This window comes from Urocitellus parryii, chromosome 14 (genome assembly GCF_045843805.1).
Source record: "Urocitellus parryii isolate mUroPar1 chromosome 14, mUroPar1.hap1, whole genome shotgun sequence".
NCBI lineage: Eukaryota > Metazoa > Chordata > Mammalia > Rodentia > Sciuridae > Urocitellus > Urocitellus parryii.
The window spans coordinates 28,554,684-28,579,135 of NC_135544.1; the positions used below are offsets into that span (position 1 = coordinate 28,554,684).

General features: G+C 41.7%; 1 protein-coding gene across 2 annotated transcripts; it reads right to left on the reverse strand.

The window, feature by feature from the left end:
* Positions 1–16,849: 16,849 nt before the first annotated feature.
* On the reverse strand, positions 16,850–18,689 carry Helt (helt bHLH transcription factor). Of its 2 annotated transcripts, none has more exons than XM_026381819.2 (4): positions 18,663–18,689; positions 18,152–18,256; positions 17,797–17,893; positions 16,850–17,346 (listed from the first exon to the last, which is right to left on the reverse strand). In XM_026381819.2, the coding sequence occupies exons 1-4, from the start codon at positions 18,687–18,689 to the stop codon at positions 16,850–16,852; spliced, it is 726 nt and encodes a 241-aa protein (XP_026237604.1). The 2 variants fall into 2 exon arrangements, with proteins under 2 accessions (XP_026237604.1, XP_026237603.1); XM_026381818.2 differs by having other exon boundaries at positions 16,850–17,349.
* Positions 18,690–24,452: the final 5,763 nt, after the last annotated feature.

Genomic DNA, 24,452 nt, shown 5'->3' on the forward strand with positions numbered 1-24,452 from the left:
AAGTTATTTAAACCCTTACTTCTTAGGAAGAGTTAGTTTACTGAAAGGATGTCTGGTATAGTTTGGAATATCCCCCAAAGGTTGGTGTGTAAAGGATGTGGTCCCAGTTTGGTGATATTGAGAGGCAGTGGATCAGGTAGGTGGTGGAGCCCCATTTTCTTCCTCTCTTTTCTGCTTCTTGACTATGGGATGCATGTTTGGTTTACTTCCACTATTATGGATAATACCTGTCATTTATTTTCAAGTTAGGAAAGTGTAGTTTTGTTTTGCCATATACTTCCACCATGATGTGCCACCGCAGGCCTAAAGCAACAGGACCAATGTTGCAGGAGTGTGTTTTAGTCAGCCTTTTCACTGCTGTGACCAAAAGACCTGATAAGAACAATTTTAAAGAGGAAAAAAGTTTTTCTTGAGGCTCACAGTTGCAGAGGTCTCAATCCACAGATGGTAAATCCATTCTTTTGGGCCCCAGATGAGGCAGAACATCATGGTGGAAGAGTGTGTTAGGGGAAAGCAGCTGGGAATACAGCACCAGGAAGCAGAGAGAGAGGGCTCTGCTCAATAAAGGACAACATAGAGCCTAAAGGCAGGCCTCTGGGGATCCACCTCCTCCAGCCACACCCTACCTGCCTACAATCACCATCCAGTTAATCCCTGACAGGGGATTAAAGCCCTGATTAGGTTAAAACACTAATACCCCAGTCATTTCAACTCTAAACTTTCTTTCATTATCTTATACATGAGCTTTTGAGGAATACCTCATACCTAAACCATAACAGACTGAGACCTTCAAAACTGTGATCCAAATGAACCTTTATACATTAATTATCTCAGGTATTTACAATAGTAATGAAAAGCTAACACAATGTGCACAGAGCTGTGATGTAATGTTACACACATACCCATGTGTGAGCAGCCCCGTTGAAGACAGATTCAACATCATATTGCTTCTGATTCTTTGATCTGTTAGGTGGGATGATCTCAGACAAAAATTTTAACAACTTGATCCCTGTCATACTGGATTTATCAGAGAGGCAGATTTCAAGGCAATTTTTTTCCGGTTTGTGCTACACCTGAAATGAATTAAGCGTGAGAAATGCTGGGAAAAGAGGTGATGCTAAAGGAGACAAAAGGTAAGGCCAATCTAGGAAACCTAGATATTTTTGCATTTACTCATAAGATAATGTCTCATTTTTAAGAAAACAAGAATTTTTAAATTACTCAGATTATGTGAAAAGGATATACCAAAAAGTGGCAATTTTTTTCTGGGAGGGGCACTGGATAGTTGGGTACAGATGTGGGAGGAAGACTTTCTTTCACTATATAACCTTTTGTGCTTGTAACATATTTTTAAAGACTTTGTTTTTCTAAAAGCTTTTATTTAAATTTTCGTGGTTGGATCTTTTAAAATGATTATTAACACATTAACTGAACAAATTGGTGGGATTCAATGTGATATTTCTATACATGCATGTATTGTGTATTGTGTCTACCCTTCCTTCTTCTCTTCTCAATCCCCTTCCCTCAGCATCCTTGCCATTCCCTAAGAGTTTCTCTTAATTTCTCTTTGTTCCCACTCTCCCATCTCTAACTACCACTATTCCATTCAGTACTTCTACAAGTTTGATTTATTGGTTTCCTTAAATGAGTGAAAACAAGAGTTATATTTTTTCCTATATTTTATTTTTTCCTTTATTTTCAAACATGTGGTATTTTGTTTTCAGTGTCTGGCTTGTTTTCATTCAACATAATGCTTTCCAATTGTGTCCATGTTGCTGCATCTTTTTATGGCTGAGTAGTATTCCATTGTATAAATATGCCACATTTTCTTTATCTGCTGAAGAATATCTGAGTTGATTCCACATTCTGGCTATTATAAATATTGCTGAAATAATCATGGCAGTGCAAGGATCTTTTTTGCAGAAAAATTCTAACTCCTTTGGGTATATACACAGTGGTGGAATTGCTGGGTCATTTATTAGTTCTATTTTTAGTTTTCTGAGAAATCTCCATACTGTTTTCCATAATGGCTGTACTAATTTACATTCCAGCTAGATATAAGAGTTCCATTTTCTCCACATCCTCATCAGCCTTTGTTAACTTCTCTTTTTGATAATGACCATTCTAACTGGAGTAAGATGTTATCTCATTGTGGTTTTGATTTGCATTTCTCTGATGAGTAAGGAAATTGAGCATTTTTTCAAGTATTTGTTACTCCTTCTTTTGAGGGGTATTTGGTTCTTTTTAACTGAATTTTTATTTTATTTTTTATTTTTTTAGTGTTTATCTTTTCAAGTTCCTTATATATTCTGGATCTCAAACTCTTGTTAGATGTTCTATTTGCAAATATTTTTTCACATTCTGTAGGTTTTCTCTGAATTCTGTTGTTTCCTTTGCTGTTTAGAAACTTCTTAGTTTGATGTAATCCAATTTGTCTCTTTTTATATTTGTTGCTTGTGCTTTTGGGGGTCATATCTTTTTTAAAAAAAAGGAAAAAGGAAAAAAAGTCATTGCCTATATCTATATCTTAAAGGGTTTTCCTTTGTTTCCCTGAAGTAATTTTGTAGTTTCAGGCTTAAGTTTTAGAGCTTCAACCCATTTCAAGTTGATTTTTTTGAATGGCCAGAGAAAGGAACCCAATTTCATTCTTCTACATATTCCTACTCAATTTTGTCAGCACCATTTATTGAAAAGACTATCTTTTTTCCACCATATTTCCTTGTAACATTTGTGCCATATAAATGTATTAACTATTTAAAATGTACTTGTTCATAAAGTAGGCCCTAATCTTCATTATGTAGGATTGGGCCCCAACTTCCTTCATAAGACTCCTATAGCACAAGAATTAAAACCAAGAATCAGTAAATGGGATGAACTCAAACTAAAGGCTTCTTCTCAGCAAAAGAAACAATCTGTGATTTATGATTTATGATTTTCCATAATGGCTGTACAGAATTTACATTCCAGCTAGGTATAAGAAAACACTTATCACTTATGAACTGTGTAAACAAGCATTCTCCTTGTGAATGGAGAGCCTACATCTTAAGGAACGAATTTTTACTCCTCACACATCAGATAGAGCACTGATCTCTAGAGTATATAAAGAACTCAAAAAGCTAAGCAAAGCACCAAAAAAACCAAATCAATAAATAGGCCAAACACATGAACAGACACTTCTCAGTTCATATGAAAAAATGTTCATCATCTCTTTGCAATTAGAGAAATGCAAATCAAAACTATTCTAAGATATCATCTCATTCCAGTAAGAATGGCAGCTATTATAAAGACAAACAACAATAAATGTTGGCAAGGATGTGGGGGAAAAAGCACACTCATACATTGCTGGAGGGACTGCAAATTGGTGCAGCCAATATGGAAAGCAGTACAGAGATTCCTTGGAAAACTGGGACTGGAACCACCATTTGAACCAGCTATCCCTCTCCTCAGTCTATACCCAAAGGACTTAAAAACAGCATACTACAGGGACACAGCTACATTAATGTTTATAGCAGCACAATTCACAATAGCTAAACTGTGGAACCAACCTAGATGCCCCTCAGTAGATGAATGGATTTTTAAAAATGTGGCATATATACACAATAGAATATTACTCAACAAAAAAAAAAAGAGAATGAAATCATGGCATTTGCAGGCAAATGGATGGCGCTGGAGAAAATAATGCTAAGTGAAATTAGCCTATCCCCCCCAAAAAAAACACATGTCGAATGTTTTCTCTGATACAAGGTGACTAACCCATAATGGGGTAGGGAGGGGGAGCATGGGAAGAATAGACAAACTCTAGATAGGGCCAAGGGGTGAGAGGGGAAGGGAGGGGACAGGGGGTTAGCAATGATGGTGGAATGTGATAGACATCACTATCTTAAGTACATGTATGAAGACATGAATAGGTGTGAACATACTTTATATACAAACAGAGATATAAAAATTGTGCTCTATATGTGTAATAAGAATTGTAATGTGTTCCGCTGTCATGTATTTAAAAAATAAAATCAATAAAAATAAAAATAAAATAAAATGTACTTGTTCATGAATGAAATATTCTATATATACATATATATATGTCTGTTAAGTCTAAATTATTGATTGATATTATTTAGTTCTATAGTTTCCTTTTTTAGTTTTTGTTTAGAAGATCTGTCTTGTAGTGACAGATGTGTGTTAAAGTCACCCAGAATTATTGTATTGTGGTCTATTTGACTCTTGAAATTGAGAAGGATTTGTTTGATGTACATAGATGCTCCATTGTTTGGGGCATAAATATTTATCATTGTTATGTCCTGCTTATATATACTTCCCTTAAGAAATATGAAATGTCCTCTTTTGTCTCTTCTGATTAACTTTGGTTTGAAGTCTACTTTATCTGAAATGAGAATGGAAACCCCTGCTTGTTTACACAATTCATAAGTGATAAGTTTTTTCCCATCCTTTCACCAATATTACTTTAAATAAATACAGCTTTAAAGAAGAGTAAAATTATGGCATTTGTCAGTAAATGGTTGGAGTTCAAGAGTATCATGCTGAGCGAAATAAGCCAGTTCCACAAAACCAAAGGCCAAATGTTTTCTCTAATATACAGATGCTAATTCACAATAAGGCAGGGGGACTAGGGAAGAATAATGTTACCTTAGATTAAATAGAGAGAAGTGATGGGAGGGGAGGAGAGGGAGTGTTGGGATAGGAAAGTGCTGCAGTCCGGCTGCAGCAAAATAACCAGGGGGGTGACGAACAACTTGTGTTGATTGATACAGCAGTAGTGGGAGCCGTTTATTGTAGGACAGGAGCGGTATTTATACATTCCACACAGCTTATCTTTATTAGCATAAACTAGATACATCAGTCAACCAATAAGAAATCTCCACACTTAATGGCTTGCTGGCCTTACTTCACAAACCACTCCCTCTGGCATTTTGCCAGGCGCCATCCTGACTTGTTTACAGACTCTAACAGGAAAGATAGTAGAATAAAACAGACATTATTACTGTATGTATATATGTGACTACACGACCAATATGATTCTGCAACATGTACACTCAGAAAATGAGAAATATATCCCATCTATGTATGAGATATTAAAGTGTATAAATGAATTCTACTATCATGTATAACTAATGAAATTAAAAAATTAAAAATTAGTGTACATATGGAAAGATTTTTAAGGAAGTATATAAAGATGTTGTTAATAGTATTTGTATCTGGCAGGGTATGGTAGTGCACACCTGTAATCCCATTGTGTCAGAAGGCTGAAACAGGAGGATTCCAAGTTCAAGACCAGCCTCAGCAATTTAGTGAACCCTCAGCAACTTAGTGAGACCAGGTCTCAAAATAAAAAAAATAAAAAGGACTAGGGATTTAACTCAGTGGTCAAGTAAACTTGGGTTTAATACCCAGTACCCCTGCCAAAGTGCTGATGTTTAGACAGTGGGATTCTATACTTCACCCTTTTTTTTCCTTCTTTGTATTTTCCTATGTTTTCAACTTCCTACTGTAAGCACATATTGCTTAACTAGTCTTTGAAATTATGTTATCAATTAAGACTGAGTTTTAGAGATTGTATGATCATTCCTTGATATCTGTAGAATTTTTTGGTCCTCAGATTCCCCCACCAATGAATACTAAAATCTATGGATGTTCAAGTCCCTTATATAAAATGGTATAGTATTTACATATAATCTAGACACTTTCTCTGTATACTTTAAATTGTCTCTAGATAACTTATAATACCTAATACCTTATAAATTCTATGTGAATATTTATTACATAATAACAAAAAGAAAAAGTCTGTTACATGTTCAGCACAGGTGCAATTTTTTCCTAGTATTTTCAATCCATGTTTGATTGAATCCACAGATTTGGAACCTATGGATACAGAGGAATTACTATACATTGGGACAATCAAATGTTCAACTATGAAGTTTATGGAGGACCATAACTTTGTACAAGGGAATCAGAGGATTCCTTAACTTAGGGCCTGATCATACAGTTCTGAGAAAGTGAAGTGAGAGAATGTTCCTGATTGTGGCAGCTGTTGCATAGAAGAAAGGGCTCTAGACTAGGAAGCAAACATGCCCTAATTTGAATCCTAGATCTGCCATAACATTCTTATATGGCTTTGGACAAACTCTTTGAGTCACCCACATTAGCAAATTATGGGTAATAAAATCTATTGCAGAGATTATAGTGGAGATAATAACAAGAAGATGAGTGACAAGGTGTAAACAAGCTCTGAACACTGTGTCAGGTCAGGGAGGCATCAAGGGACACCTCAGGGGGAGTTAACCCACTCCTAATATCCACTCCTCTGATAAGGCCACCCCCAAAAGGGTGTTTGTTGTATAAATGCAGATTTAAGACAAATCTGCCCTCCTCCAACCAGGTGATTGGTCTCAGCTCTTACTACTTGGAATATCTGGAGCTACCCCTGTACCTGACAATTATCAGGTTCTAAAAATCAAAATCAACAAAAAGAATCTTTCTTCTATTCTTGATGTCATCCCTGTTGCAAAGAAGAAAACACTAAAATTAAAACTGGGTCAAGGGGAAAAAGTGCAGTGAAAAGATAAAATATTTTTTTCAAAATTCACTATTTTAAATGTTACCAAGTTCAAAGGAAACAGTTTTATTCCATTTAAGCAACTTCATGCAGATTTCAGTTTAAAAGCTAACAGTTACAGGGCACAGACCATTGGCCAGCCACAGCTCTATTAACTCATTTAATCCTCCTTTCAACCAATGGGATAAGTACAATGGTTCCACTTAACTGATGGAAACTGAAGCATGGAACTATTAAACAATCCGTTCAAGGACATACAAGTAGAAAATGGGGGAGTCTGGACTCCAAACCAAGCAACTGAGTTCCAGAGCCTGTGTTGTTAACTACTATGCCTCTAAGTGACAATAATAGTGTCTTAATGATGTTATTTGATTGGAAGCATTGTTGAGTATCCAGAAAAATCATGGAGCATGTATCTCATATAATTTTTCCAGTGTTTTGAACCTAGAATTTCTGGAGCCATTTCAAATATAGATTTGTATGAATTGAAACAATATTGCATTTCCCTTCACCTGAGAAACAGCAAGATCAAAACAAAACAAAACAAACAAAGAAACATTGAGAAGAGGCAGCAGGTCTGGGTTTGCTGACCCTTTGGCTAAGGCCAAAGGTACTTTCAGCTTTTCTTTGCCTCTCAGATATAGCATTTACAATAGTCAGGCATGAAAAAGAGCTGTGTACACCCAAGGAATGAAGGGAGTCTGTGTTTGGATGTTGAGTTTGGGGTAGCGTCTAGCAACAAGGCCTGAGAGGTATATAGGGACCACAGGGGAAGACCTCACAAAGCATGGACTTTATCCTAATATAAATGCAAGAATTTTTAATTTATGTTTTAGGAAAAAAATCTCCCTGTATGCTCTGTTGAAATGAATTAGAGAAAGCAAAAAATGGAGGTTGGGAGAATTTGGTGGAAAGTTGGGACAGGAATCTGAAAAGGGGATATATTGATAGCCTGGTCTGTGTCTATAGTAGAGGAGATAGAAATGAATGGGTTCAAGATAGAGGAGGTAAAATCGGCATGAATTGATAACAGTTTGGATATGAAATTTAGGAGAAGAAAGGGAGGCTGGTCAAGGGTTGGGGTGAAAGGGTAAAGTTTCTAAGCTGGAAAGCTTGAATCAAAATGTAAAAGATTAGGTATTATTTGTTGCAGTAATTCACTTGCAGGTCAGCATGGGAAAACAAAGAAGAAGAAGAAGCAGAGCAAGCAAAGCAGCAGCAGAAAAAAAGTCCTTTATTGTGTACAAGCAATCTTTTTATAGTATTGTGAACAAAAAAGGCAGCCTTCCAATATCAATAAATCAGGTCTTTCAGCTAATTAAACATAGCATACAGAAGTTTTACTTTCTAATCAGAAGTGACCCGCTTCTCATGGCTAATCTATTCTCGGCTCGGAGTATGTTGAGCTCTGCTCTTTGTTAATAACAGATAATAAAATTTTTCTCAGCGCCCTCCTAGCCCACTTGGCAGAACATCCCGTTTGCAGGCAAGTCCTCCCAAGGACAGCAGACACCTCGTTTGCAAGCATGTCCGCTGTTACCTTATCTAAACCTTGAAGGAGCCTCTTGTTTGCAAGCAGGCCCTCCCAAGGACAGCAGACACCTCGTTTGCAAGCATGTCCGCTGTTACTTATCTATACCTTGACAGAATATCCCGTTTGCAGGCAGACTCCATCAAGAACAGTAATAGTAACGCAGTTACATTTGATTCTCTACAATTATTAAATTCCTCTGTTACACCCAGATTCCTGAGATAGTTAAGACAACGCCCTACTGGCCATTTAGCCTAGGGCCCTGTGCAGTTTGTCACAGGGCCCGAACCAATCAGTTTGAATGTGTATCCCACTTAGAAGTGACCAATCACCCCCGCCCAACCTGTTCCTGCCAATGAATGTGCCAATCAAGTCTCAGAGTTGTTGTTCAATTTTCCAGCGCCTCATGATGATTTGTTCTGATGTATGCAAAGCCCACTGCCCTCTCCAGAAAGTGTACTTAAGCTCTGCTTGATCTCTGCTCTGGGCTCTGGGCTGCTCTCCCTTCTTGAGTGAGCATAGAGCCCCAGCGCACTGGAATGGATCCCCAATAAATCCCCTTTTGCCAATTGCATGGAGCCAGTCTCTTGTGTGGTCTCTTTCTCCGACGCTCCGCCAGACCCTTACAGGGGTAGGTCCAAAGAAGATAGATTAAATGAACCTCTGTTGGGTAGGGTGAAGATAGATCTGGAAATAAGACCTTTCTATTGCATAGGGTACTTTCAAAAGAAACTTTGAGAATAACTGACTCCTACCCTATAATAGTGGGTAAGGCAAGCTGGGAAGGCAGATACAGAGAGAAAAGCAGAAGAGAAGGGTGGGAACATTTATATTTTGATATATGTATTTTTATTAGGGGAGTAAGAGCTTATTCATGCAATAATTTTTTCTAAATCTCTGGGCTGAATAGAAGATTCTATGAAAGGCTTTTGAGAAGCTGGATACATATTGTATCCCAGAATTTGTGTCAGCTCTACAACTTCCTCCATCATGAAGTTGAAGTGAAGTATTATTACCAGAAGTTAGATGGTAAAGTAGACTACAAATCTTTTTTTGGAAGAAATTTGCAAATCACAACAAATGTCTGATGCCAAAGATTCACCATTGGGTACATGATAATTCCATCAGATATTCTCTTTGTCTACATCCTATAGATTATTACTTGTAGGACTGTCTTCCTCACAGAAAGTCATTCACTGCATTTTGTTTCCAAAATGCCAGTCATCCAATGAGCATGACCTTTTGCATGCTCCAATAACCTTTCCTGGAGTCTCTTTCTCTAATATCCTTGGAAATGTTTGCAACTGTTTTCTCACTAATAAATGTTCTTTTCATATCAAAGAGATAGCACAATCCTAGATTCAATAGTTTAAAAATTGTCTTTTATTTTTAATAGTATTCTAAAAAATTATTATCTGAACTTCTTGCCTCTGAAATTAATGATACAGCAATCAAATGCCTTCCCTCACTAAATATGTTTGGGCTATCATCAGGCTAGGGTTCAAGGCCAGAACAGCTATTTTTTCAGTTCAATTTGAAAATATCCATGTTGCTCTTGCCCTTTCTTTCTTTCTTTTATTCTCTTTTTTGATAGAGCTGTAATATAATACCCACAAGATTCAATTGTGTTAATGTCTGTCTTTTTACTGTAAATTGGAATACCAAAGGTTTGGTGCTGAGGGCCATTGCCAAGTAGGAATGACGCATCGAAATTCCCTTGCCAGCGTACCCCATGTTAAATGGACTTGCCTTGGACATTGCATGTGTCTTTGAGAAAGGTGACCCTGCTCAAGGACCAGGGTGGATCCAGGATTAAGGTGTATCCTGCAGGTTTTAGGAAGTATCCGGGTTTAAGACAATTTGGGTTTAGGGCGTTCCTGGTTTAAGACAAATTTAGGGCGTTCCCTGTTTAAGACAATAGGGGTTTTAGGGAAGTTGGAGGTTGAAGATTATTGCTGCTGGGATTAGGGTGTTCCTGCTGCTTGTTCCCATTGAGTTCTCGTGAGATTCAAATGGGATTTGGAAAAAAGCCTCGTGGAGAGGTGTATTGGGCGGGCAGAACGAGATGTCCCCTGAACCTGTGTGGAGGCCAGTGTGAGTTCGGGAATAAAGAATTGCTGTTTGAATCTACGAGGTGTGTGGTGGCTCGTGATTCAGTGCCAAGCCGAGACATTGGCAGTTTGGGAAATCAGAACTCTGAGATTTCCACAAATGTATAGATTGTGGCTTATCCCCAGAATCTAAATTTGCAAATGACTTTCCCTCCAGTTTGACTTTTCTCCAGAACAGCTTCTCCAAGTACCTAGAACTGGCTCCCTCAAGCTTACCCAGTTTGCTGGGAATACAGAGATTTCATTATGGCTGTGTATTTCAAAAGTATGGAGAAAATTTGTAATCTCCAGTCCTAAAACTTGCATCATCTCTGCTTGCTGTATTATATGTTATATTTAGAAAGAGTAGCAGGGCCAGACCACAAATCTATATTCTGACAAATATCCATTTTATAATGGAAATTATGATTGTGTAAAATAAAATAAAATAAAGTCCTGGTACTAGTGAATGGAAATGAAAATGTATTTTTGTGAAAGACCAATATCAATATCAGAGGAAGCTTACTCTAGTGTCATTGCAAACATTGCTAAAGGTCTTCTAGAAATATTGTAGTAATAAGGTCTCATTATATTTATAAAGTTTTAACTAATATATTTTCGCTGACTCCTGATTTTTAATTAAAAGTAATGAATAAGGACAGTTGGGAATAGAGAAAGCAAGAAGTACTCACATTCCCTGGAACCTAGGGTTTCCTTATCCTTTCTTGTTTTAGCTTAGCCCAGACTTCCTGTTCTGTTAAGTTTCTTTTACCCACTTTCTGTGGTCTCAATAACATTCCCACTTTCTCTCACGTCTCCATTCAGTGTAACACCACCTATAGCCCTCCTTGTGCTTTGCTTCTGGTCTGCCCAGATTATACAGGGCAGGTCAAAGAATATAATGAACAGATTTACAGACCTTCCCAAATGATTCAAAACAGTTGGGTCCCTGGTGCTCTCACCTAGCAATTCTCTTCAGTGGGTGACTCTTTCCTCTGGCCCCATTTTTTTTTCATCCATGTGCAGCAATATTTTTCTTCACTAATTGTACTTTATGGAGTAAAGTGCCATGCCTGCTAGAGAGTCAGATGTCAGGAGCCAAGCAATCCAAAAACTAGCAGGACTGGGAACTGAAACCCAAATGAGAAAGGGGGTGAGTCAGGGCTCAGATGCAAAGAGCTGGGGGTCTGCAGCAAGGTTTTTATCTATGGCAAAGTATATCTCATCAGACCTGGCTCTGAAACCTCTAGTGAAGTTGCAGGTGATGAATGGGATAGACAAAAGGAAAAAAAATGGAATGAAAACTTAAGTGCAACCAGTGATAGAAATGCTGATAAGAGTTTAAAGCTGCCATGGAAAGTACTTTTAAGGAGGGCTGGGGATGCAGCTCAGTGGTAGAGCATGTGCCTAGCATGTTCAAGGCCCCAGGTTAAATCCCAAAACTGCAAGGGGGTTAAAAAGAAAGAAAGAAAGTGTATATAAGAAATACTGAATTAGGCAGACAAGATGGCGCATGCCTGTAATCCCAGTGTCTAAGGCAGGAGGATCGCAGGTTCAAAGCCAGCCTCAGCAATTTAGTGAGGCCTAAACAACTTAGGGAGACTGTGTCTCAAAATAAAAATGGCTGGGGATATGACTCAGTGGTTAAGCACCCCTGGTACAAAAAAGAAAAGAAATGTTGAATTACTTTATCTCCCCTTTGTTAAACAAAATTGCTATTGCCAAGATTGGTATTCTAATAGGCATTAGAATGAGGAGAGAGAATATGGGAACACAGGTATAAGGGCTGTTGTTCAATAACATAAAGCCAAATTTCTATATATAAAAAGTATGAGACATAGGTGGAAGCTAAAAAAAAGGTTGATCTCATAGAAATAGTAGAATAATGGTTACTAGAGACTGGGAAAGAGGAAGGGAAGCAGGGACAGAGAGAGATTGTTAACAGGTACAGGGGTACATTTAGATAGGATAAAATGACTTATAATGTTTCTGTAGCAGAGTGGGGTAACTCTGGTTGGTAATTAATTGTATATTTAAAATACAGTGAGGAGAAAGGATTTTGAATGTTTCTAACACAAAGAAATATGTATCTGAAGTGTTGGATGTGTCAGTTACCCTAATCTGATCATTAAACATTGTATACAAGTATTGAAATGTCTTATTCTATCCCAGAAGTATATACAATTACCATGTATGAATTTAAAATAAATATTTTAAAAGTATAAATATTTAAGATGGTAGATATATCAATTACCCAGATATGATCATTATGTATTATATGCATGTATCGAAATATCACTCTATACCCTTCAATTATGTATTATTATGTGCTGATTAAAGATATTTTTAAGAATAATGTGTGAGAAATAGCACTCAAATTTATTAGAGGGGTTCTAATTATCCCTCATATCTCGGGCTAGGACTCATAGCCCCAAGACTGCTCACAAGATGGAATTAGAGATCCCTACCCCCATTTACCCTAAAAAAAGAAAATTCCCCTAGGGTTCAAAAAAAAATTCCTAGGGTTGAAGATTTGTTTAATGGTTTGCCAGGCTTCTTTGTTTGTTTGAGGTGGTCCAATGACACTGACTTTTTAGAAGAGATGAGAAACAGACTGATATTATAGATAGCACTTATTGTACGTCTGTTATGTCCCAGAACTGTCCAGAGCAGGTTTAAAGCCAGCCTCAGCAACTTAGTGAGTACCTGAGTAATTTAGTGAGACCTTGTCTCAAAAATAAAAAGGGCTGATGATAAACTAATTCAACAATCCTTCCTTCCTTCCTTCCTTCTTTCCTTCCTTCCTTCCTTCCTCCCTCCCTCCCTTCCTTCCTTCCTTTCTTTCTTCCTTTCATTGTTTTTTGTACCAGGGATTGAACTCAGGTGTGCTTAACTGCTGGGCCACATCCCCAGCCCAGAGCTAATGTACTAATTCTCTTGATCCTCACAGCAACTCAATGAGATATGCTCTTTTAGTATACCTATGTTCTATCTAGATGCTGAAACAGACATAAAGAGCCTGAGCAACTTATTTAAGGTCACATACCTACTCAAATCTAGAAGGCTTGGTTTCAGAAGCCATTTGGAATATCTAAGGAAACAGAAGAGAATGTAAAATCTAACCCAGCTCAGTCTTAGATCTTTTTTCACATGAAAAGAACAACTCCATCAAGCTGAGTCCTCAAATCCAGGATTATTTGAGGTTTGCATTTAGCTAGGCCTACAGGAAGTTAACCCTCTTCACCAAACAAGCCAGATAGTGTATTCTGCTGCAGACCGCAAGGTAGGATTCCTAGGCAAAAGTACAGCAATTGCTCCTGATAATTCTCAGAATATGTGTAGTTTAAGGCACAGATTTCTGGGGCAGCACACAATTATTTTCTTATCTTTGATGACACAAGAGGGATTTGGGACAGAAAGAAGAGATTTGGGAGGATCTGACACAGAATTCCAAGAGCCTGAGCACTGTTAGATAGTTCATTCAATCATTCTGCAAATATCTGTTGAGCTCCTGCTACATGCCAGGCATCACCTCCTTTTCTTGGTGTGTGACTCTGTGAAAACATCCATTATCAGGTTCCTAGGAATTCAGTACCTCTGTGGGCTCAGGAACTTTCATAGCAGTTCATCCACCTTTCTTTCCTGGCAACTAGCAGCCTAGACTGGAGGGGCCCCCAATGTACACGGGGCTGTCTTTGTTCAATAACGCTTGGAAGCACAAGTGAGCTCTGTATTACCGCCCTTTTCCACAGGGGTGGCTGGAGGGCCTGGAAGCTACTAGCTCCAGCTCTGCAGAGCCACGGGGACAGACCCAAAGCACCAGCCATGAGCTTTGTTCCTCAAGCCCCTGGAGAAAACCTTTGATTTCATGGGGATGATTATTTTTATTCTTGCCCACTCAAGGATGAAGCCCAAGGAACAAGAGCTTGCCCCTTTCAGAGGCATCACAATGGCTTACCTCCAGCCAAACCCACTGGTTTTTGTTTTTTGTTATTTCTGGGTTTGGTTGGGCCTCTCTTGGAAACCATTACTATACAACTTACTTAAAGAAAGAGTGGAGGGATTGGGCATAAGAGACTCAGACAGAGGGGGAAGGCTGGTGGGGGTCTGAAACAGAGAGGCTGAAAGTAGCGTTTTGAGAAAATGCAGAAAGAACACATTAAAGTCACAATGTGATTTGAATCAATTCCATTTTGTAGTGACATTTTTAATCTTTTGCAAAGTCAAACTATTCCAAGTTTGACTTTTGGCCAAGACTAGAGAATTGTGTCTTGGGACTTCGAAGGAAGGTTTCTGAAAAACACAAAACACACACACACACACACACACACACACACACGAAAGAGAAAAAGGGGAGGGAGACTTTTATCCTAAAGTCATTGTAAATCCAAAGCAGGGTTTTATCCTCCACAGTTAAATGAGAAAGAAAAAAAAATCAAGAATACCAACATTTGAGGTACAAAGACTGTCATGGACCAGTGGAAGTTTGCAAAATTATATGTAAATGACCAAAGTTTTTACTGTGGTGGCCCTGTGCATTCCCAAAGCTAATCCCAAAGAGAAAATCTACTTAGCAAAAGAAAGTTTTGTCTAATTTGGTTAACAGTTGAGAAGTGACAAAAATGCTGAATATATTAATAATTTATATTTCCAGGGTAACACTATATCTTTAATGCTTCACTGCCGAAGGGAATTCAGATTGGCTTAATGCTTAGAGGGGAAAAGAAAACCTGAAAGACCTTCTTCATATTCTGTATCCAGCCCTGATGAAAATGGGTGTAAGACATGTGTTCGAATAATGGGCACCATCCATTTTCCCATTTGTGCATAATTTGTTTTTATCCCATGTTGCCCCATGTATATCCGTTATCCAGGAAGCCCGCTGATCTCACTCTTCTAGGCTCCAGCTCTATCAGTTCATAAGGAAAGTGGTAACTCACATTTCATAGATATTTCAAGAATCCTTTACAAGCAAGATGCTTTTTTGATATTCTTAGATTTTCCCCCCTTAAAACATATATACAATAAGTTTCATTTTATGGACAATGAAATGAAGGTGTTGTTTTTTTTCCCCTTCCTATCTATATAATGAAGTTTGATGGTTTACAAATTGCAGGTCATCCCACTCCATGACCTCTGTAAACAGGCCAGGTCAGAGCTCTCTTAAACCCTGTCCAGAGAAAAGAAATAAGTTAATTTACAGTCCTGGATAATCTGGGAGAAGGCAAATCACTTCACTAGCTTTCTGTTAAATGCCTTTGGACACAGAGGAAAAAGATGCTACACAGTTTCAAATTATTTATTTAAAGGACATCAAAGGTTTGGGGCAGACTGTTAGATTTGAGAAACAAAAGAAGTTCAGAGGAAAAAAACAACAATGATGGAAAACATTCAAATCTCCACAAACAACTTGAGTTGGTTGGAAACTTTCTTTATTTTCCTATTTACACAAAACAAATTGGAGGCCTACTTTGCTGCTTGGGCCTTAGAAAAATATGATTTTAGCCTGCTATTTTAAATATATCACTATTTTGTGAGAAGGGCACAAATCCACTGGAACTGAACACCACAATACCCTGAAGGATCACCAGCTAAGTCTTACCTATACCTCAGACTTTCTTCATCACATCTGGTTGAAATGAGATTTTTAAAAAAGAAAAAAAAAGTCTCTCCTGGAAAATGCTGAAGAGTCTTTCTCTGCAGGCTACAAGACTTGAACAGAAGACCCAGCGTCTGGACCTCAGGCCATTGGCCTGATGGTGAGTATTTTCTAGCTCAACAATTCCCTGAGAAAGAGCATCTTCCAGCTAGGCCTGTGCGGGCCTCTCAGTTGCCTACTGCCTCTGCTCAGAAGGCAATACCAGCTTCCCTGAGCCCTCTGGCTCCCAGTAGCTGTCAAGCAAACTTCAACACATAACTCAGAACGTTACTTGCTACGCACACAACCCAGTTTAAAAATTTTTATAGTTATTATTATTGTTATTTTATTTATAGAGACGTGCTAAGGCTGTGAACTCTGCTATGGGCCCAGAAGTTCCGGGTTTCCTCGCTTTGCAGATCCCGGAACTTTGCACGTGTCGGGAGATTCTCCTAGAGGTAGGAGGGGGCCCCAGATCCCCAGCTGGTGAGAAAGTTTGTCAACGCGAGTTTGGGGCGGACCCCTAGATTTGAGTATTCTGCCACCCAGAGACCCAGTACTTCGCCTCTGTCCTTCTTCCCTTATCTGAGAGGAATGCCTAAGATGCATGCAAGGTGGATGAGGTTTGGAGCACCTGGAGAGCTGAGAATCCCACGCCCAAGAGATGCTTCTAAGAAATGCACAGGGCTTCATTTAGACTCCTTTTCTTTTAGACTCCGCAGCGGGATTCTTTCCCATATAAATTACTGAGGGCCATTACCTTGGCCCCTATTGGCATCGCTCCCTCAGCATGTCAGAGGGAATGGTTGTGGATGAGCAACAGCATGTACAAAGAAATCCATCTCTTTGGGTCTTTATCAGAAAACATTTATTGTCAAGGGGCCATTCTTAAGAAAAATAATTCAATAATTTTTCTCACCCAGAATTTTGATAACACGGTATTTACACCTGTACAATATATACAGCATTTCTCCTAAACAGCGCTCAAAGCGAAGAATAAACTAGCGGGGGGAGGGGTGTCAGAGCACCGGGGGGTGCTGGGGCGTGTGCAGGTTAAGGGCGTTAGGGTGGGCATGGCCTATCAGGTTGAGGTAATGCCGGTCGAGACCCTGCACCGGTGTTAGGAAAGGGCTGTGCTGCTGCGCTGGGCTTGGGAGCGGCACAGGTGCGCTGGGCAGGTAAGGCAGCGCCGGGCTGCGAGCAGCGCCATGTGGCCAGGGGAAAGGCCCCGGGGCAGCGCCCTGTGGGAACACAGTGGCCTCTCCCGGGCTATGGCCTGCCAACTCAGGCCCCGCAGGGTGCAGTTGGTAAGAGAAATCTGGCTCCGGGAGCGAACTCAGCGGCGGGAAGGCGGGCTCCGCGCCCAGGCGGGCCTTGGACTGCAAAAAGGCCAGGATGCGCGCGTACTTGGTGTCTTTGGTCTCCATCCGCTCCACGGTGGTGAGGTAATGCACCAGGTTCTTCATGCACTCATGGTAGCCATAGTGGAAGTAGTTTGCAAACTCCGTTAGAAGTTCTGCTGAAGGGGCAAGAAAAATGGTAGCAAAGCGGGGGGTGGGGGAGAATCCTAACCAGCTCCTTCCCTATTGCGAATTTAAGGAGGGTGCTGGCCATCTCCCACCACATATTCCGATCAAAGTTCTCATTTGAAGCGCGCTCTCTTCTCTTCACAGTTGAGAGACTGGAAACCTCGAGGTAAAGACCCCTTTTCCCGCAGAGCCTGACCACACCCACCCACCTGAAAAAAGGCGATGGAACCCGCCTCTCTAGAAACCAGTTCTTCACCGCCTCGCCGTCGCCCAAGCGGGACAGTTGCTTTAGCAAGACCCCCTTTTGTCCCTCTGCTCTGGCTACTTCCCTCTAGTGGATTTATCTGGGAGACTCCTTCACTCCCACTCCCAGCCCCCAGGTCTCAGTGTGGCGCAACCTCCCTGCCCAGATTTCCGGTTCCCTAACCCACGCCCACCTTTTTCCCTTCCCCGGGGAAAATCAGCAGAGTGTAGAGCTCTCAGGTATTGAACAGTCATCTCCAGGATCTCCGCCTTCTCCAGCTTCCCGGAACTCTGCAAAAGGAGAGGTTCCTTGAAGCGGCCCAGCGGTCGCAGGCCAACCCTAACCGACTGGGAGGGCACGGTTTTATCTGGAGGGGACTTGAGAGTAGAACGCTAAGGCGGATCTGCGTGAGAGCCGCATAAGGTTCAATCAGTGCTCAGGTCCCAGGTGAGCCAGGCCGGTCCTCCAAGCGTCCACACACATCTCCGCGGGGAGTGACAGTGGAGGGTTCTCAACGCCTGGCACCCGGCTCACGCTACAAACATTACCTGCTTTGCCAGGGCCATGGGCACAGTCTTGCCCAGCTCATTCAAGCAACGGTTGATTCGGTCCCTCCTCCGCTTTTCTATCACTTTATGAGAAACAGGGGTTCTCTGTGAACAGAGGTTTTTACATTTAGGATGTTATCCAAGACACCGCTATAGTAGCTGTGTGCTCAGAGGTTCTCCCCAAGAAGGAAATCCTCCTCCGCCAACTCGGTCCAAGGGAGCTCTGTCCCCTCCCGCCGGTGCTGGTGCATTCCACTTCCAATCACCCTACCCGCTCAGGTCACAGAGCCATGCCAAGCGTCAGGGCTTTGGAGAGGTGGCCACCAGCCTCTGGGCTTGACCTTCTCCCCTCTTAAGGTTGAGGACTCTCCTTTCTTTATCTCCATCCCCTTCCCAAACCACTTAGGATTCCTCCACACGCAAAATCCCGTGTGGAAAAGTCTCCCATCGGTCTAGCCAGGTGGCTGGTGGGTGAGTCATACGTCTACACCACCAGGGCGCAAAGACTCACTCTGCGTTCCTTGAGCTTGTCTGACATCCTGGTCAGTATGCGCCCTCGGGAGAGGCGGTGGCGCTAGGCACCCGTCCTTTTTCCACCTCGTGTGCCTCTTCCAGTGTCCCAGGTAGACTGCAGCCTTCCAACTCTGAGGGGCTGCCTTATAAAGCGGTCATCTAAAACTCCAAGTGCATTCACGAGTTGAATTATTCCATAGGATTAGGGGATCTGCGTTTGGAGGATGTATGCATTCAAGATCAGTTTTAAAGAAGTTAAGAAAAAAAATTAGCAACCGAGGGGGGTGAGCTGGGGGCAGATCAGCTTTGTTAATCCACGTGGCCCTTCAAAGGACACGTGATCGGCTGAGGAATAACATTTGCATGGCAACAGCCCGGGCGGGAAAAGGAGGCGGTAAACTGGAGCCGGCGGGCGAGCGAGCGCCTGCAGCAGCCTTGGGCGCGGAGCGCAGGGGCGCAGTGGCTGCGGGCACCGGGGGGCGAGGACCCTCACAAAACAGTGTCGCCTCCTTTAGTCCCACCGCTGAGTCTCACACGATCGCCTGTTTACAAATCCCAGCAAGCCCGCCGTCCCAGCGCCGAGTGCGTTTTAAAGCCTGTCCAGAGTCATTAAAGTAATTAAGTAAGCCTTTAATAGGCTGTTCCGCCGGGTTCAAGGGAGAGCTCTTGGAGACGGAGGCGCCCCGTTTGTTCCCAGGCTTTTCTCACACGACTTGGTGACACGTCCATCTCCCCCCTTTTTGTTTACACCGCTTTATTTGTCCGGACATCCCGGCAGGTGTGGGGCTGCGGCTGGCACACGAGGCTCCCGCCTCGCCTCGCCCCTCCCGCGGGTCTTTGGCACGCGACGCTCCCCCCCTACTCCCTGACCACATCGCTTGCTTTCTTTTCTCCCCCCTCCAGCTCTCTCTTCGTGGGGGGAAGAGGCTCAATTTGTAGCCTATTATCCTATACGAAAATGTCCATTGAAAAGTATGAATAGTTTCATTGGGCTAAATTTTAATAATGCCAGGGGGTGAGGGAGGATAGGCAGGCGTGTGTGTGTGTGTGTGTGTGTGTGTGTGTGTGTGTGTGTGTATGTATGTGAGGGGGAGGTGGGAGGATTGGGGGCAACACGGAGAAGAGTGGGCCGAGAAGAAAAGGGGGAATGCAGCTGGCCCAGGCGAGCATTATGCGACGTCACCTGCGTGAGGGGGCGCCTACAGACCCCTATTCATTTGCCTAATTTTGGTCAATTTAACAAACTTCAGGAGAAATTATTGTGGCTTTGTCAGGGAGGGTGAAGCCTTCTGATCGAATTAACAGCATGTTTTGATCCGGTAAATGTCATTAGAAAGGGAGAAACAATCGCGCTTAGAGGGCTCTGAGTAATGCGCCCAAGTGGAGACGCCAAAGCGCACGGCTCACAAAGGGAGCAAGTAGCTGCCACAGGGAACTTTTGTACCCGCCCATCGCCCAAGTTTTGACACAAAAAGGCATTATTTCATACTTGAATACGTTTAATCCAACGATTGTCTATTTTCTGCAAACATATTTTCACAGCATTGTTAACTTTTTATGTCCCCCTTTCGCGGGCGCCTTTTCTTAACGTTTGGGGGCGGGAGAGCGCAGACACTTTGGGCATCAATATTTGTCACTGAAAAGGGCCCCGTGAAGTTAGGGAAGTTGATCTCTTTTTTATGGTTTTAGAAAGCGAAAATATCGGGGGAGGAGGAGGGAGGGAAGACAGGAACAGAGACGAGGGAGGAAATTTGCTGGACGGGCCCAAAGGGAAGGAGGGGGGCGGCGGCGCCTGGGAACTCTCTTGGCCGTCTGCGCCTCTGCAGGCAGCCTGGTTGGGCTGCCCAAGACCTCCTCCCCCACCGACCCTCCTAGCTCACGTTAGCTGTCTTGGAACCCTCTGAAGCCTCCGGATTTGTCGGGTGTGGGTGGTGGGAGAGCTTTCTTGCAGATGGAAACAATAAAAACGATTTTTGTTTTACGACCGGCTCTAGAGCCTCCAATTTCTCACTTTTCATAATCTTTTCCATCTGGAAACTGCGAAGACTTCTCTTTAGACACCTTATCCCTTCTTTTTGTCACCACCCTCGCCTAAATTCTCTCTACTTTGCTAGACAACGGCAGGGGCGGGCTCTTCTTTTGGGTGGTTTTAGTCCCTGATAGAGGTGGGTAGGGCGGAGTCCTGCTGCCTGGTGGCACATAGAAAGCTCTAGGGCGCAGAGACAGGCCTGGGATTCAGGGCCTCAGGAATCGAGCCTCCCACCTGCAGAAGCCTGGGAAGTGTGAGGGTCGGTCTGCATCACGCACCCTAGAGTGTCCCACTCTGCCTGGCTTCCAGCTTCTTTTCTATTTCACGCCAGAATGGACACGACCCGCACCCTCCTGCAGGTTGCTTTGCCAGCCGCGGGTGTCCTCTCAGAGGTTATCCATTTCAGCATATTCACTTGCACACAAAGGGATTAAACACGAACCCTTATCCAAATTAAGTAACGTGAAAGGGTAAAAGAAGCGCGCACACTTCTCACACCCCGCCCCCCTTAGGCCCGCGGACTAGGAGTTGATCCTCTTACCGCTGGTGTTAACCACCAGCTGCAGGCACTTTCCACCAGCTAAATTTCTTTCCATGCAAACTGTGTAATTTTCTGGGTTTGATCGCGATGCTGGGCTCAAAGTTTGCCTCGGGTTAGAAGATTCCTGGAGCTGTTGAGTTTGTGGGTAGGATTGAGTGGATACAGATGGGGAGCCCTGGTGCGCATGCTCATCTTGCCCTTCTAGGTTGCAGAACCACCTGAAAGATGCTTCTTCCCATTCAGATTAGCCCCACGAATGTATTTCATTTCTCCATTCCTTGCCTGAAGGCCTGAATCACACTGTGTGTGTGTGTATTGCGGGAGGTGGGTTCACGTGGTCTTCCCTTCTGGGGATGATGATCAAGTCTACTTGGATTTTGACTTAATTTTCACCTCAAATGAGAGCAGAGTGATGAAGAACAGGGGTTGCTGGAGCAGAACAGCCAGTTCCATTCCAGCTCCATCACCTACCAACCCAACCAGACTTAAGTCTCGGTTGTGCCTCAATTTCCTACTCTGTAAAATGGGGTTAATAATTATGCTACTTTGATACAAGGTGGTCACTAGAATAAAGTAAGGAAGTACAAGCCAAGCATCTAAAAGAATGCTCATCTCTTTGCCAGCTAATCTCTTCTGCAGTCATCTCCCTATGTTTAGTAGTGTATTGTGGTTTTTGTGTTGTTTTATGATATTTTTAGTTAGTTCATATGTTTCTCTTCCCTAAGAAAGCTTTACCACCCTAAAGAAGCCATGGTGATTCCTCCTGAAATTTAAGTTGGCCCAAATTAGGCAAATGAGTGGGGGTATTTGAATGCCACTCTCACAGCTGGGGTTACCTAGTGATCACTTGCTAGCTGTGTCCTCCGAAAGTATATATGAAGCCAGAAAAAGCTCTAAGTGCAGAAGACCCTCAATGTCATAGCAATTCTAAAATGCCTCAAACATTTGCATGGATGTCCAGTGCAAGCTAGGAAGGAGAGATGTTGGCCAAAGAACACATATTTACAGCTAAGGAGGAATAAACTCAAAGGATCTATTATTGTACAGCATGAAGACTATAGTTAAAGTTGATATATTCTTGAAAAATGATAGTGGAGTGGATGGTAAGTATTTTCACATCACAAAAATGATGGCCATGTGAAGTAATACATATGTTATTAACTAAATATACCATCTCACAATCTCACAACCTATATACAGTTGACCTCCATATCTGTTGTTTCTGCATCTGCAAATTCAACCAATTGGATTGAAATTATTAGGGAAAAATTGTGTCTGTACTGAACATGTCCAGACTGTTTTTTTTTTGCTTGTTATTTTACCCTAAACAACATAGTAAAACAATCATTAAATAGCATGTTTATGGCATTATGTATTATAATCTAGTGATGACTTAAATTATACAGGAGGATGTATATAGTTAATATGCTACATAAGAGGACTTAAACATCCATGGATTTTGGTATCTGAGGGGTCCTTGAGCCAAACCCCTATAGACGGAGGGACAACTGTTATGTTTCAACACTGCTTGCTATGATTTGGATTAGTGCCCCAAGTGTCCATGTGATTGGAGTTTTGGTCCCCACAGTGGTACTATTGGGAGGTGGTGGAACTCTTGAGAGATGGGGCCAGATGTGAGATCTTTGGGAGTGTGTCCTCAGAAAGCATTAAGGTAGCTCTGGTGGAACCCCTTGGTAGTTCTAAAACCTTGAGCCTGGCCCCACCCAGCCCTTTTTATTCCTGTGTGGAGGTGTAATCTCTTCTCCTATATATGTTCCCATTTTGTCATTTACTATCATGTAATGCAACAGAGAGGTTCTTCATGAGAAATGAGTAGAGATGCAGGTACCATGCTTTGGAACCTCCAAAACTACATAAACCCCTTTTCTTTGTAAAATTAACTGCCTCGGGTATTTTGTTATAGCAATGGAAAGCTGACTAATCTATTGTAATGGTAAAGTAAATCTGCTCTACCATGATAAATACATACAATTTTATTTCAATTTAAAAATCAACTTCAAAAAAGAACAGGAAGCGAGCCAACTTAGAAATTAAAAATTAAATATTCTTTGCTTAATCTCCTGACATCTAGAGACCTCTTTTGAAGAACAGCAAGAATAAGTATAATGTTTTTATTTTTGTGACTTTATGTTTAAAATCTGGAATGTCCCCCAGAGCTCATGTGTCCCCAGTGCAGCAATATTCAGAGGTGACTGGGAGGTGATGGACCATGAAGTCTCTGATCTCATGGTCAGATTCATTAACTTTTTAATTCAAAGGTCAGTGGATTTAGGGGAAGAAGCTTTGTTATAAAACTCTCTTTTTGCTTCCTGGCCACCATGAGGTGAACAGATTGACTCTATTATGTGCTCCCACCATGATGTTCTGCCATATCACAGGCCTAAAAGCAATGGAACCAGCCAACCATGAACTGAAACCAAGACCTAAAATAAGCTTCTTCCACCTTTGTTTTTTTCAGGTATTTTGTCACAGGTATGGAAAACCGATGGGCACACTTTACTACTATTTCTTTAATTTCATACATATGACATGTAGCTTCCAAACTGAAAGATGGGTTCTTTTGTGTTTCTTTCCAGTCTTATAAACTGAGAATTTATTGGTTTGGGAAAGGGGAAATGAATGGAAAGAAAAGTATGTTGTGGATATATGGAATTTTCAGATAGATTGCTCTAAGACATAGTGTTCTGGGTAATTTCAAATCCTTCCCTCCACCTCCCTTCTCCAATACACAGAGAAGACTTTCTAGATTCATCAATGACACTGGGGATTTAATCAAGTGAGGAAGTGTAGGGAGTCTTGTCAGAGGGTGGGAAAAATGCAAATATGGCTGATCCTAGCATACTTCCAAAGTACCAGTTAGACTCCTAAGCGGAACCCAACTCCTGGGTTCTGACAAGCAAGCAGGATTGTTCACTCAGAAAAGGTGCTATGAAAGTATTGAATCCTTCAGCCCATTTTAGAGTTGAGGAGTCTGAATAGCAATAGGAGAAATGGGATGTCTGATAGCATGCAACAAGCCACTGTCACAAAACATTTCACCAAGGGTTGATTTGCAATGTGACCCCCAGGGTTGATGCCTCAGTTTACCCCTCTTGTTACTATGAAGGAGAGTCCAGTTAGACAGACCCCTGGAGTTTAGGGCTGATTCTGTAGGACACCCTGAGGCCTTCAGTATGTGTGAGCATTGATGGGAGGCA